A 16,514-nucleotide genomic window follows, 5' to 3' on the forward strand; every position below is an offset into this window, starting at 1 on the left:
TTAAGATCTGTGGTTATGTCATTTAGTGCAGCAGCAGAGAGAGCGCTTGGCCCGTAACTGTTGTCACAGCAGCTACTTTGTAGAAGCAAGAATCACGCTGTCTCATCTCGTTGAGGGAAAGGTAAAACAGAAATATGTGATCATGCTGCAGGTTGGCAGAGAAAGAACAGGGAGACGATAGTCAGCCTTGGTGAAGCCTGCGAGGATTTTTCCAAGACATCCACTGTCGTAATTTGAACTGCCAGCCCTGCGGTCATAACCTCACCTCATTAACCTTGAGAGAGTTAATGTCACCCTCTCCTCCTGGTGATGTCGTGTTCAGTGATAGGCACGGGGGGGCTCAGGTGGGATCTGTATATGTATGGAGTTGGTGGTAGAAAGGAGGAGGAGGGGGATCCTATTTGTTTGTTTTGCCCTCCAGACGTGTCCGAGAGCAGATTAAGGGATTTATCTTGCACAGGAGGGACTTGAATTCCTCACCCATCTACATGCCTGGTTGATGAATGCACACACAAACACTGAGGGGGTCAAAGAAATCGAGGAGTTTTCTTTTGTTTGGTATAAAAGCAATGGCAGTGAGGGATGCGTGGATGGTTAGATTACTGATGGTGTAAGTGAAAAGAAAACAGGAAGTCATGTGTTGACACAGTTATATCTCCTCCTGCTGTCTGATCCGCTCTAGTTTTAATCCTGACCTTAAGGACTCAGAATTAGGAACCCAAAATGTTGCAGCTTTGCCATCTCTTGCATGCAATAGCTTCTTTAGAGAACAGGAGCCGCCCTCTGTTAGCTAGTATGACCATTCTGCTTGTCACTGCACTGTTCTACAGCACTAATACAGTTATTTATTTTATTTATTATGCTGTTATTTGAAATTATTAGTTCAAAAGAGGATAGATGTAGAAAGTATTGTATTGTATCTATTGTATTTACATGTCATCTTCTATATTACAGTATTTTCAACACTCCCCATACAGATACTTTACTTTTAAGTAAAAGATCTTCCACCACTGAAAACACATGATCATTTTAGTAACTGGCTGATAAAAACTTATTTTCTGTCCTTCAGCTGATGAATTGACTGTTTCAAAGCTAAAAGATTTACCTCCACCGCTTCTCTTCAAACCCCACCTCCACCTAACACCAGCCTGCCACACGCTTGCGTGTGTGTGTAATTTTGGTGGGGTTAAGAGGAAAGAGGTGGGGGTTGAAGGGGAGGGGAGTGTAAAGTGCAAACAAACGAATGAACGCCAAGCTCAAATCCAACCGCAGGTCGCCAAGGCCCGGCCTGGGGCCTGCTGTGGTGTGGCTCTTTTGTAATGTATATCAAGTTCACCGAGGGCCTTTTCATCTGACAGGTCATTGTTAAGGCAGGGTAGCCAGCGTTCCCCTCTCCTCTTAACCCCACCCACTCAACACGGGAGCAGGTTGGCTTGCAATAGTTTTATGGAAATGCATGCTGGCCTGGCCGGGTGTCTGCCAGGCAAGGACGCAGGGGAGGGGCAATTCTGTGCGTGTGTAGGAGGGGGTGTTTGTGTCTGTGTATTTGTGTAAGTGGATGTGACGCCGACCCCAGCGAATGCCCCTGACCCTGAGCAGATGGCGAGGCAGGGTCTCTCCGCTGAGCCAGAATTAATAGCGTGTGCCGTGTCACATTGTCTGAGACAGGCCTGCCTAAACCCCCCCACCCCCCACCTCCCCTCACCCCCAACTTCTGTCCTGATTTTTGCACCGCCCCTCCTTCTCCATCTCTATCTCCTACCCACCTTTCTTCTAGCGCTCCCTCTCCATCTCTCCCTGCGACTTCCCCTTTTTTTTTCTTGCCCCCCAGCCTCCTTCTTCTGGGCCTTTTTACTTCCAATACATCACATCTCTCGTCTCTTCCTACTCCCCCTGCTAAATCCACAATCTCCTTCAGCCTCCCCACAGAGTGCTTACTCTTCCAGGCACTCGTTTGCTCATTCATTCATTCACTCATTCACTTATTCACGTGCAACTCATTCATCCCTCTTTTTAACAGACACTAATTCACAGGTTTGCCCACTCGCCGAGGCTTTATTGGAGGACAATTAAGGCACCTGCGTTTCTAAAGCTCCCCCACTGAATGCCTCTCACCCCATTTCCTCACCCGTCTGTTCACACTACTGTTCCCTTGCTCACTTGTTCATGTATCCGGCCTCGCTCACTCGCTCATGTACAGTTGCTGGCACAGCCCAGTCACTCAGTATCACTCAGCCACATAAATGCAGATAAATGTGAAACATGTTCTTCCAATTTCCATCTTTCTGGTCTTCCATCTATGAAAAGCCACTTGGTGGAAACGGTGCAAAAGTTCAGATGCATGAGCCCAAAAATGCAATTTCACTGTTTCCTTCAAATATTAAAAAATGGCAACTGTTTTTTTTTTTTTTTACATATAAATGTACACACACTTAACTTCTTCTGCATTTATTAAAACATATTGCACAGTTTCTGTCTTCTGGATCTAAACATTATTTTATTGTGGTATAATAACTTTAAGTTCACTTTTTTAGAGCTTTCAGCAGTATTAGGTATTTTTAGTCAGATATTGGATAGATACTTTATGTATTAGAAATGTTTAGTGGAGATAGGATGTCTAGTTAGACTGTTAAATGCTTAGTCATGCTTATGAGTTTCTACAGGGTACATCTGGTCAAGGATAACTAGAGAGAAGAGTTGATGACTGTCAGCAGACAGGGTGTTTAATATTATTATTATGACGTGTATAACTGTAGCCTTAGCCATAATATGTTCTTATGTTTAAGTCACGACATGTTACTAGAGGTCGTGAGAATGTTTTTAGTTACACACCACTTAACCAACAGACACACACACATTGATTTGCTTCATGTTTTGACTACTGCTATGACCAGCTGCAAAGCTGGCAACAGAGACGTCTCGGTTGACGTTTCTGTGTAGTATGGGGCTAGCCCAACCGAGGGGATATAATGTATAGGCCTGGTGGGTTCAGGGTCTTTCATCTTACATCTGCCTGCGTGCAGGTTGGAGGTGCAAGATGCCTGAGCGTGTAATGTTAATTTTACCTGTGATCCTTTGAATAAATCAGCACTGTTTTGTAGTTACTTGGACTGTCTCGTCTCTCAGAGTTAGCAATGGTAACAAGAGCCATAGTCCTACAGCAGCATCATAGAGATAGGTTGCTTAGCTGCCATAGTTAGTTGTGCAAATTTATGTTTCTATTGTTAAGAATGAACATTCATTCTCAGCATAAGAAATGTTCAACCCTCTGCTTGTTATCTCTTGCCTGTAGGCTTTTGTGCACATGTGGACAAAGAAGAAACATGGAAGAACTTTAAAATGGTTGAAGAAATCAACAGACATAATCAAAAGTGCGATCACACATCTTCTGCCAGTCAGATCATCTTCTTTTCTCCTGACATTAAATTTCAGCCGCAGTGCCCTCTGTTGCAGCAGTGGTAAATCAGGCACTGAGGGTATTTGTATACATTTTTATTCTATCCTCCCTTATTTTGCATCTCTGAACAGGACCGCCTTAAAAAATGTACCTCACACAGACCAAACATGTAACCTCTGGGCACCGTGAATGTTTGAATAAAGTGTTGTGCCAGTCCATCCAGTGGCTGTTGAGATATTTCAGTCTGGACCAAAATGGTGGGCTGACTTGCTGACCAGCCATTACCATCCACAGAAAAGAGCTCGTGTGTTTTATGTCCACTATCTAGTCTAGTGTGGGCCCATCACAAATATTTGCAGGCCCTTCCTCTCTCCTTCTGTCCCTCCTCGAGCTGTGGGGTGGCTGCCAGGAATGGGACAGAGGGTCAGGGGTATCTTCACCCCCCCATCCTAATCACCAGTCCTCTTCCTGCCCCCTCTACACCCCTTGCAGACCCCTGCTGCCTTTGCCTCTATCAGCCCCCAGACAGACAGCCTGGGAGATGGAGAAGGAGGAGGGCACAGAAGGTCACAATGTTGGCGATGCAGTCACTTGGCCAGAGTATATGTGTGTGTTTGCATGCACCATGTGTGTGTATGTGTGTGTGTGTATTGCCTTATCCCATTTGTCTGCCTCAGAGAGGTTTTACTTATTTTTGTGGCCAGGCACTGTTTTTTGGTGTGTGTCTGTGTGTGAGTATATCTGTGTGCGTGCAAGCAGAGAGAGCGAGACGGCGAGAGTGTGGGCGTTACAGAGGCGAAGGTCAAGGTTTGAGAGGTTCACTTGGCTGAGATTTGTTCCCTTCAACCCCCCACTAGCCAAATATGCTGTGGTTAACACAGTGAAGTTGTCTATCTAAACACCATCTCCTAAACAATGGCAACAGCAGCCCATTATTTTAAATAAAAGTCATATAAATATATCATGTTATACACGTTCATTAGAGCATGTGGTGCAGGGAAAATGAGAGCGATTTGACAGGAATATTAATCAGAGGAGCAGTTTCTATTGTTCATTTTGCTGGGACAATTCATTGGGGATGTCCTCATGGTCGGTTTGGGTTGAGCTGACCACAGTACTTTGTGCCCACTAATAAGTGTCCATCAGTCTTTTTGTCATGATATAATCCAGCCTGTCACTCTTGTTAAAAATGCATTAACATTCTGTACTGTAACATTATCAGGCTGCTTCTGCTCTGAGCTTTCACCAAGCTCTGACAAGGGTGGCAGGCCAAGCTAAATGAGTTATGCTCTTAGTTTACTGGACATGAGTATTCCAGGAGGGTTTTCGCAAAGTGGACAGCTTTACTTTTGTTGGAAGGTTTCATTGTTATGACATGTTTGACCCTCTTCCTGATTAGTCTCCTAAGGGTTTTACATTTTTTTCCTCTGTTTTCTGATACAAACCTCTCGAAAACACTGGCTCCAGGCCTAGTTGACCGCGATACTGGATCTTTAGGCTCAGAAGATGATGTTTCAGCCACATCCTGACAACAAACTGAATATTTTGTGTTGAGGTTGGAGGATTCTTGAAGCCTATACTCCTTCTTAAATCATGCATTGGATTCATGCACTTACAAAATGGGTCAGGAAGACTGTTTCGGGGCTCCATGTGTCGACTCAGAGTTTCCGAGGTGGAACACAGATGTCACTCACAGTACAATGTGTCCAATAAAGCACTCCAGAAAGTGAATGGATGCATTAGAGCTGAGTCACAGAGAAAGCACTGATGGAATGAAGTGTACAAAGACAAACCAACTCAGATTTCACCATGTTTTATGATTAACTTGCCTCATGTGTATCATTCTTACATATCTCTTCATTAAACTTTAGAAGGTGATCATGTAAAACAATAAATTCTAATAGTTTGGGCTTTCTGTATATATATATATTTCAAAATGCTGATTCTTCCAGGGAGAGTTCAGTGAGTGTAGATGTATTACCACACCATATCAGAAAAAAACAAGTCATGTTATTGAGCTCTTGTCTCTGCCTTCTCTTTACTCAACTGCTACACTTATGCTCAGTATACTACTTAAGGGAGTCTCAGTGGTAGCTACTGAGGGACTGGAGAGCATTTGCTTTCCTCACTAACCATCTGGACTGAGAATTGGTACCAGCAACTTACTAAAAGCCCGTTTGTCTGTTTTTGGAGGTTCCTAATGCTCCTGATTCCAAATAAAAGCGGAACTGTTAGATTTGCCCATTTGAGGACAATAGTTTTCTTTCAGAGGGTGATGAAAAAAATCAATATAAGCTTCATGTCTGTGCATTATATACAGAGCTAGAAGTGGGATGTGGATAGCCTAGCTTAGCATAGGAGGAAATGGCTGACCTAGTTTTGCCTGAATTAACAAATAAAAAAACAAATAAAAAAAAACTTTTTAAAGCTTTTCAGTTTGTATGTTGTATCTTCTCTGGTTACATCATACATAAACAATAATTTGTCATTTGTGGAGTTACATGCTGTGACTATATATTGACAAACAGCAGCACAGTCATCCTCAATGAAGCAAAGGTTGCGGTATGATAGTACCAAACCTGGCAACCTTGCTATGACGTGCAGACCGAGACAGCCAGGCTAGCTGTTACTCGTCATTATACTAAGTTAGGTCTACCTTTTTGTGATACTCATACTTGCTTCCTGGCACTGAACTGAGGCTGTATACTAAACATTACTGTAATGAAACATGAAACATTGTGGGGGGATAAACCCCCCCCACAATGTTTCATTTTTACCCTTTAGTTTTGTGTGGACTGTGGGATATGACGTGTTAAGTGGCCTGTTTTGTCACAGACAGAACCAGCCACACTGTTTCCTGTAACTGTGCTAAGCTAACTGTAACTATCCCTGTATATTATAACAACTTTGCACTATGTGTGTCTGCAGTCAGAGAGTTCTAAGATCTTCATGTCTGAGAAATATCTTGTGATATCACGAGGGCAAGTTGATGACAAGTGTTTGTATGGTTCAGGAAACACAACAAAATGGAACTTTTGTCACATGTACAGATGTCACTACACCATAATAACAAGGATGTAGTTAAAATATATCCCCATTATGTATTTTCAGGGCATCTGTATAACTTCAAAAACTATTTTGTTTTCCCAGTGAAATGTTGAGTTTCATTACAGAGTTGAAAATATATATTTGGATGTCCATAAATGTGGGATTTCACTTCGTTTAAGTCCACAGACATATTTCAGTTCCAAAAATTCCCCCCTGACAATGTCACATGTTTTTCTCGTGACAGCTTTCAAGCATAAATAAAGGAATTAATCTGCGTTTATACTTTACCTAACATAATGCATTCAACATATATTCAGAGCTCATGATCAAATCTGCTTTTTTAATCAGAATACAATACCCTGAGGTAAACACTGAGTCAAAGAGAAGCTGATGAGAAACAGAGCCAAGTCCACCCAGACTGGTACTTGTATAATTTTTGATGAAAAGGCTTCACTCCAGTGAAAAGAAGAATGAAATCTGATGTGTGAACTCCTCATATGGATGACCTGAAAAGTGCTAGGTTGTAGAACCGACGCCTCTTCTTGGGTAACAGAAGAAACATGCTAGCTTTTCATTTTGTATTTATTTGAGCTGTTTTTCCAGATAACCATCACACTAATGGATTTATGGGTCCTTGTGTCACGCTTGTGAAAGCCCTATTGCAACCTTATGAAATTCCTTAAGACATACATGCTATGGATTGACTGCTCTTCGTTATAAATCGTGGGTGTTATCAGTTATCAAACTTAGCAGATCATAAAGTCTTTCATTAAAGCCATAAATGTCTGGATTATTTTCCTGAGGGTAGATGCTACAAGGCCACTGTGGTATAAGTCAGTTATATCATATTGCTTATTTCCCAGTGTCATATACAGGCTGTGTCACAGCTGCCTCATAGCGTGTCTGCACAGTTCTCACCCCATGTACAGCATGAACTGACTGTGAACTGTGCAGGTCCAGGAAAGGTGAAACGTCTCTTTCCTCATGCCTCTCTTTCATAAGACTCAGCTTACAAAACAGACACTTTAGTTCCCTTGACAGTCTGCAAACTTATCACCCTGTCATTTTTTTTTTTTTTTTTTTTGTCAAAGCTGTGATGTCTTTGGGACCTAATTGGAATGACAGTCATGTGATAAAAGTGTGAGGCTTTGAACAGAGAGTAAAAGGGGGGTAAAGGCGTGGCCCTCTTGGCTTCATCATCCTTTCCATTTGTCACACTGTTTGCCCTCATCAGCCCCTGTGTTCTCCCATGTGGCTGGACAGCAAGACAGATGGATGCGATGGATGGAAATGGACGCCCTTCCCTTGGTTGTGAACTCAGACTCACACCAGCCAGGGTTGATTAATTTGTGACTTTTAGTCCTGTGATGTTTACTCAGGAAATATGATATTATCAAATGACTTGGATTGCTGCTCGGCTTGATGAATTAAGTTTATTTACTGCAACAAAAGTATGGTGTGACAAATTCTGACTTCCTGTCTCTGTCTGGCACCCAGCTGGACGGTCTGTCTAACATCTGACCCAGTGTCTCTTGACCCACCTTTCTCTGTCTGTCACTGGTTCTCACTTTGTCTGTGCTTCAGTGCATCCACTCATTTCAGGAAGTTTTACCACCCTCGGGTTGTATCAAATGACTTTGAGTCAAAGAGCCACTGATCAGGGAACTCAAACTGCACTTCCTTAATTGGTTCGCTTTCTCCCTTGTTCTGTTTTCACTGCTCAAGTCTGCAGATAAAAATAATTTCCCCCTTTTATTTTTATAATAAGTGTTAGTAGTGTTTCAGCCTGGAGGGATAAGATGGATGTGAAAATTGCCTGGACCAGAGAACAAAACTATTTAATTCCACAGTTTCAAATTAGCGCTCAAACAAAAGGAATCGTGATACTTTCCTGTGGATCTCTGCAAAAGCAGACACAAGGTTGCATAATTTAGTTGATACAAATGGATACTGGTGTTGTATGACAGATGACACAGTTGGCCAATCAACATGTGTAACTGCCTGTATCTAGGTCAAGTCTATACAGAGGTAACACAGATGGTGAGCAGCCACTTCCACATGAAGACAGGGATCTTTCTATCTCATTTGCTTCTGAGTCATGAGGGTAAGCAGTTAAGGGAGTATATTTATAGACCTGAGGCTTATGACTTAAGTCATGATTGCTTGAATTGGCTTATTTCCTATTTAAAAAATGGCTTTTACTACTAATGGCAGAATGGGACATGGAGGGATTGAGAATTTTTATGAAAAATTGAAAAGAATTTCAGAAAAAAATGGGCAAAAATACATAAAAAAAATGTGGGGAAAGTATCAAGGATGTCTTAATTGAACTGTAAGAGACGCCTAAAAGCACGTTATGCATTCCACAACGGTTAAAAAAGTTCAAATCCTGCTACTGTTAAATTGCTAATACACTGCCCCTAAATTTAGGTTTACATATCCTCACAAAATTACCTCTTCTCCTTTCCTATTTTACTCCCATTTTTTCTGAAAAGTCCTTGTCCTTGTGTAGTCTCTCCTTTTCTTTTTTTAAGTTGTGTTCAGCCATAAAACATTTGAGGAAACTTTATTCTTCCCCATTCAATTTTGAGTGTAACTGGAAATTCTTTGCCAACTATATAAAAGAAAGGAAAAGGAAAACTGGTTAAGGGCAGGATGAGGTCCTCGTCTCTGTGTCTTCATAGTGCGGGCCGGCGGCCAGGCACACTCTCATGCAAAACCTCATCACTGAAACTCTTCTCCTTCCCCTTTTTTTTCTCCCTCTGACTTTCTGGCAGAACAGTGTCACTCCATAAAAACGAATTATGCATAGAAAAATATGAAATGTCGGGATTTCTACAGAGCACACCGAGGGAAACTGCATCTGTTACTTTATACAGTGTTTGGTGTAGCTGTGCACTAACACTGATCATCTGTTTATTATTATTTCAAGATTTTGAACTGCTTGATTTGCTATTGATTCATATTTATAGACATATAGACAAAATTATGGGAAAATATGCTTACTTGTTTCCTTGCTAAAACTGTAGCTGGGGCCAGCAGCTCTTTTAGCTTAGCATAAAAACAGGAGAAACATCTAGCTTGGCTCTGTCCAGAGATTAAGAAATCTGCCTAGTAGCATCTCTAAAGATCACAAATTAATATGTTCTTTTGTGTTTGTTAAGCCAACACAACAACAAAGCTGTATTAATGACCATTTTCCATTTCCAGTCTCATCAAACTCATGATGAGAAAAAAATATTTCCCAAAATGTTGAGTTATTTCTTTAACAAATCAGGCACATATTATTTAATAAAAAGCTACAAGCTTGTACTTTGAAATACTGGCTGCATATAAACCTCACCAACTATTTGTTTTGTGTTTATCTTCTGTGGTCTTTTTCCTTTCAGGCCACTTTCCATAAAACAGCCACAGGCAGATCACACACACAGCATCTAACAAGTGAGAGTATTGACTCAGCGTGGTCTCAGAAGCCTTGACTTTTTCTTTGAAGTTGTAAAAACTCCCACTAGAAGTCACTTGTAAGTGAACAAAGTTACCAAACAGATTTAAATGAAGGTCGATGAAGACAATAACAACACACAAGGGGATGGAAACCTACATGAGGGTTTATGGCTTTCCGACCCCTCCCCAGATAAACAAGAATGACCTGACCTGCTTGTAGTGTGTGTGCTGTGGTGGGGTAATATAACACACAAAGTTTTGGAAATGCACTCCAAACATACACATCCACAAAGGCTAATAAAATTTATGTCACATTTCCAAGCACGATCACAGTAAATAATAGCCTCCCTTGTACTTTGACTGAGGCTTGGGCTATGAGGAGGGTGGTCACTGGACTCCCCAATGTGATGGCACTGCACTAATCTGCCCTGTATGGCCCATTCACGTGTTCAACACCATTGTTTGCACATTCTAAAGAGAAACTGCAATGCTACCCAGGGGAATTGTAAATTTGTTGTGGGGAAACCAATTGCTACTCTAAATTATAGCCAGTGTCGTTGCAATCTCATCACTTCTCATGCTTATTTTCTATATACTACTTGTAAGTAGGGCCTTTATATAATAATAATGATGCTTTGGCAGGAATTGCGTGCAGCTGTTAATGCAGAGACGCCATGAGAAGATGGGAAGCATATTACGAAATATGTGTGAACCTGGGAAAATCGAGTTTCTTTATGTGTAATGTTTTTCCCTCAAACCCGATCAGTGCTGCAATTTATTACCCGGTAAACACGTGGGAGTAGTATTTCAGCGCAACAAGATAAACTACTACACCATATCTCGCGATAAAGGACGCTCCCTCTGTGCTCGTCTATTGTGAGAGTTTTCCAACACTCGCGTGATCTTTGAAGTTTCCCACGCCTGTTGTTGTGGCGTCTGCCCTTTTCGCTCACTCTCTCTCTGTTGATGCTACCCGCCGCCTCCCCTTTTCTCTCTGTCTTCCTCACCCACCCCCTTTCTCTCCGTCTCTCTTGTCCCTACACCTTCAGTCTGCTTCTGTTGTCTCGGCGGATTGTTGGGCTGTGGGAGAGAAAGAATATCGCGAGTATTGGAGTTTTGGTGAGAGTTTGTGGAAGATGGCGCCTGTTGTGACAGGGTGAGTCTGAGATTCGGGGCTGGTGGTGGGGAGCGGAGTTGAAAAGAATACAAGTTTTTACCATGAAATAGCCCACTTTTAGTCATTGTGTTATAGCGTGGGCATACTGCAGTCTTCTGGCCACTGCTCTAGTCGCTAGAAGTCGTTTCTTTGTCTCAATGTGGTTGCGTGCGAGTGTTTTTTTCTTTGAGCGGTTAACGTTACTTGCCTGAGCTGACTGTTGCTGCAGTGTTGTGTGAGCTAGCGCCAGCTAAGCGATACTTCACCCTCGGTGGTCTTTTTCCCAGACAACGGCGAGCTGATAGCTAGCAGGCTAACCAGCGAGCTAGACACAGCCACTGTGGCATGTTTCAGAAAATAATGTAACGGCGATATATCGCTCCTCCCCCCAACAAGCTCACACCGAAAGCACTCGTATAATTTCTCGTCCTGCATTTGTTGTAGAAACGGTGCTCTCCAGTTAGCCGGGCAGCACGTTTACGTATTGGATTAACACGGTTAGCTGTCCGATAATGGACGCCAGCTAGCATTATCTCACAGAAGCACGTTGCGGCTTTGTGAGCAAGTCATCCTTTTAGCCAGTGTCTTGTATATGTTGACACAGTTGAGACAGTTTTCGCTTTATATTATGTACATGCTGTAATTTTTAAGCTTCGCGGTACCACGTACAGTGAATAGCGTGTAGTTAAATGACTACAGCTCTGTAGGTGACGTTAATGACTGTTTTGGAAAATATTTACTGCATATATAGCGATCCACCCATAAACTGTGTAAAAGAATTGCTAAATAAACTCTCATCCTAACACTGTATCTGTATCTGTGGATGTGGAGTGCATCTAAGGACATAATAAACACAACCAAGTGTGCTTAACCCCATGGTCGCTCAGACACTGTCAGCATCTTTAATATAGCAAGAGCCGCTGATTTAGTTTTTCATTTTCAATTTCAACGCAATGATTCTGACTTTTTGTTATTGTGAAAAACTTGCCATGCTCTTCCCTGTTTTTTTTTTTTTATATAACAGAAAACTAGCTGCTTAAATGTCAAATTAAAAAAAATTTGGGGGCAATTTTAAAATTTCATTTGTAAAATTGTTTCATTTTCTCAGTTTAAAATAGTTATGCTTAGTGCACATTCAGTAATCACTAGATAATGCATCTGTAAGTGTCTCACGCAAAGCTTTAATGGGAAAATGGTTTAATATTTTCAAACTGCCCCATTCAATTGATAGAGAATATCAAGCATATATTTCTTCTCAAAGCGGATTGGTGCTGCTTTGTGTTGTTACTCATGGCCTCATTAATGTGACCATAATATTCAGTGTAAATATGTCATAGTCTAGACCCATTGCTGTGTTTTAATGAGCTGATTGCCTTTTCTGCTTTGATCAGTCTGTGGAGTAAACCCTGATTAAAATTATTTGCCTTCACATTAGTAAGGCGTGAATCTATTTTTTGAACTGCTGAGGCAATAATCCCCACGACAGCTCTGTGGGTGCCAGACATTTTCTGGTCTTGTTGATGTGTGGTGTACTGGGGGTGGTTTGCTGTGCATGTTCATTTGGGGCTTTCCAGCAGACCTGAACTGATTTCAGTTGCAGGGGGGGTGTAGGGGGAGGAGGTAGAGGGAGGGAGAGAGCAAGTGAGAGGGCAGGCGGGTCAGGTCTGGGTGGCTGGCCACCTGTCCAGATGATATCTCCAGATTCATGTGTGTTTTTCTGTGAGCAGAGAAGAGGGAGTGGGGGTCTGTGTGTGAGAGGAAGATGGGGTGGGTGCATGTGTGAGAGAGGTTTAACAGAAAATTAAAGTGCCATAAGGGTTCTCTTTCTTTTTTCTTTTCTTTTTTTTAGCTAAATGGTAGCAATGGTTGGAGGCATCAAAGAGGTTTGCCTCCATGTGATGTATAAATGTTTCCGGCTTTAGACAGGGAGGGTCTCCACAACCACAGGCTTGATGACATGACTCTCTTTTAACAGTACTACTGAAAGGCTATAGTTGAATGTTCTGACTTTGACTTGAAAGTTGTACCTTATACCCACTTCACTTTCACAGTGATTAAAGTTTTAGGGTCTTGATTTTTTAGGTTTTTGCTGTAGGTCTGTGTTTTGGTATTGGCATAGTGCATAATTTATAATGCTGCTGAGAAGCTGTTTATTAACAAATGGTACATCATCAAGTAAATGTTGTCATCACTGTAGTGTTTGATACTAGAAGTGTAGGATTGCAGGTGGCAGTTAGTAATTATTAGGAGCCAGAATATATTTTGAGTGTTTTGCTTAACAAGTGTCTCTAATGATAAATCAGTTATCATAGTCACTGGTGATGATTTTTTGTCATTTGTTTAATCATTTCAGCTCTAGATGACACCATATAACTGTTGTGCGCATGTGTTTTTGTATATAGTCACAACATGAAAATGAAATCTCCTTTCATTTGCCATAGTAAACAAATTGCCCTCCCCTTATATTGCATGGTCTCTCTCAGAACGTTGAATGTTGCCAAAACAACAAAAACTGGCAAAACATCCTCATCATGGTCCTTCATGTAAGTAAGGAGCAATAAACAAAACTGATTAAAAAAACAGTGTTTATTTTATAATTTTTCCTCCCCTCTGCCAGAGAGTGATAGCTGAAACAGAAGTACTGTTCACCTGGGATGATAAAAGCATGAATCATTTATTTCAACACTGCTCTGCCTCTGCTGTGCCCCTTGGGGAGAGGATTCCATTTAGCTACCCCCTTCATCCCTCTGCCAAAAAATAAGAAGCGATGGACTCTCTTAGGCCAAAAGCCAAACTACTCTGTGCTGGTGTAGTGATACTTCTGAGCTTTTCTTTGAGACACAAACCTTAGGTTCTTCTGGTTCTTAGGATGAGTGTGTGGTTTGAGCTCTGCAGCTGTGTTGATGCTGATTGAGTGTATAAGGATGAGAGAGAGTGTCAGTACCTGGGCATAAAAGGTTATCTGTTTTTATGTGTGGGCGTGCACACACACCCACATGCATCTGTCCCCCGGGGTCCTCTCTTCTTTCCTGCTTCCCTTTATGAAAAGAGAGGTTCAGAGAGAGCAGCAGATGCCAAAGCGCTGACCTTTATGGTGGCAAAGGCTCAGGCTAAAGTTAAAAGACATGCCGAGTTGCTGCACCCCTGCCCCTCAAAGCAGTGGCCTCATGTCCACCCACCCACACAGATGTACACTCACCCATTCAGCTTTAGCAGTGATACTGTTGGATAGGATGGAGATGATTCAAGCTACACAATCTTGCGTCACCTCAGGATCCTGCAGCCTCCAAAGCTGCCCTGTGTACACACAGCACTGTGAAAATCTTCAAAGTGTGTGGCATGTGGAAGGGGGGCACTAGCCAGGGGGGGAGCTGTACAGAAGTCACAGGCAAAGCACCAAAGCAAATGTGGCACTGCCAGACATCTTTAGGGGTATTTATTCTCATGTGCACACTAGCCTATTGTTTTGGAAGTTCATGCATATCCATTACTTCACATGATTGAAATATCCCCTGAAGCCTACAGTTTCAGTCAGGGTTTAGATTCAACTTGTTTGGTCAAGTGATGAAGGGCCTTTTACAGCACCACATGCCCTAGTTGAGTCACTGTCTTCATTCTCTTGTTTCCCCATTCAGCCTGTTGTATCTGTCTCAGGGGAACAACCACAGGAGACACCCAAGGGGATAGAAACGGACATTTTTGCATAATATAGCTTGGATAGCTGCCAGTGTGGCATTTTTTATTCTTGGTCCTGAGCCATGTGCTCAAGCGTGCACAAACAATGTATACTGGCATAGTATGTCCCTGTAGCTTGTGTAGTTTGACTTGTGTCCTGCTTGTTCATTGGAAGTAGTTCCCTTTATTGTTCATACATTTGAGCTTTTTTTTTCATGTTCAGTAGCTGAGACTGTTGGAGAGTAGGATGGCATTACCTAATTCCCCCAAGCCTGAGGCCTGATAAAACATCAAGAGTCCTGATACTAAAGCAACAACTAGGGGACACTTATTTACTTTTGAAAAGCATGTGATGCATTAGACTGATCATATACTCTTTTAATCTCTTGGTCTTCCAAAAATGTTGCCGCTGTTTGTAGCAGAAAGGATGGGATGGAACATTCTGATATAAATCTAAAGCCAGTGTGGTTTTGAAAACAGCCCTGGCGTCATGTTTGATAGAGGCCCAAGTACTTTTGGTGTTGTTGTTGGCATCGGCTTCGCTGCTTAGCTAAGACAGGCGAGCAGACAGTAGAGAGACAAAGCTAACACGAGACATATGCAACAGGCAGTGGAAGTACGTACCTCTCTGCTGACTCTTGTTTTGGAGTGGCTTGTTGTCTTTCTCACATTCACTCTCCTCTTCCAAGAGCGTTTCCTCAGCCCCAGCGTTCACCTTTCCCTGCCCTTGTTCTTTTGCTCTTTGTAGTGATTACACCTTCACCAAGGGAATGGTGCTTTCTACTGTGTCAGCAGTTTTTGCCTCCGCTGTCCCTCCACATTCAGGATGTTTCATTCAGAAAACATGAACTGACCCCCCATCCCTGCCCCGTCTGACTCCTGTTTACTTTCATTCAATTTCAGTGAGCAGACTCTACTTCCTATTATGAAGCAGCTGAAATTGTGAAGAAAAGCCCTTTTGTTTTTCAGTATAAAAGGTTGTTAGAATTTCTCTCCTCAGGGATGACAGAAGGGGATCTGTATTTTGAAGTTGTCTTTTAATAGGGGGCTGGTGCCAGGCCTCTCATATGTTGCATAAATCTAGAATATAGTGCTGTAATCTTTCAGGAGAATCCACGAGAGAGCCAGGCTTGGTGAGAGAGAGCTTTATTTGCTTTTTCCACTGGCCCAGATAATCGCCTTGTTATTCTCAGTCCTGTTGGTGAGGGCTCCGAAGCATTGTTCAAGTGTCTCGCTGTCTGGTCTCCAACAACCACGCTCCACCGGTTCATCCATTCAGAGGAAGGTTACATATATACACAGGATCTCCCGTGTTGGGAAAGCCCCTAATAACGCCACCTCCTATAGTTGTAAGCAGCTGCCACTGTTACTGTACTAGATAAGAAAGGAGTGACTAGTATTAGTAAACCTTCCTGAAAGAAATGCTAGTGTAACCTTGGGACTGATAGTTGCATCATATCAAGTGTGCTTCTAGCCACAGCACCTTTAGGTAAATGGCTCATGACTATCACGGTCTTTTAAAATCCAAATCTCATATTTCAGCTCATGATTTCTGCAAGCCAGCCTCTAGGGACACCACTAGTGGTGTAGGCCCAGACACTCAGTGACAGACTGCAGCCTGAATCCCTCCTCTGGCGGAGTAAAAGGAGGAAGGGCACAAGAAGTGCTTATCAAGTGCCAGGAAAATATTCAAGGAAAAAAACAGAGAGAGTGGGGGCCATTGGGAAAGGCAAACAGTTATCTCCAGAGGTTTCTTTGCATCGTCTCATTGTTTAACTCAGGCTGCCGGAGAAT

The 16,514-nt window shown here is 42.3% G+C and overlaps 1 protein-coding gene across 3 annotated transcripts in view; it reads left to right on the forward strand.

Moving 5' to 3' along the window:
- Positions 1 to 10,640: 10,640 nt before the first annotated feature.
- Positions 10,641 to 16,514, forward strand: part of rbpjb (recombination signal binding protein for immunoglobulin kappa J region b) — a 42,895-nt gene continuing 37,021 nt past the window's right edge. Inside the window, exon 1 of one of the 3 annotated variants that reach the window (XM_020611322.1) lies at positions 10,641 to 11,045. In XM_020611322.1, the coding sequence (XP_020466978.1) occupies positions 11,026 to 11,045 (20 nt within the window). In that variant the 5' untranslated portion in view covers positions 10,641 to 11,025. The remainder of the gene's footprint in view (positions 11,046 to 16,514) is intronic. The other 2 variants (XM_020611323.1, XM_020611324.1) reach the window with 2 other exon arrangements.

Source organism: Monopterus albus, unplaced genomic scaffold (assembly GCF_001952655.1).
Source record: "Monopterus albus unplaced genomic scaffold, M_albus_1.0 scaffold112.1, whole genome shotgun sequence".
NCBI lineage: Eukaryota > Metazoa > Chordata > Actinopteri > Synbranchiformes > Synbranchidae > Monopterus > Monopterus albus.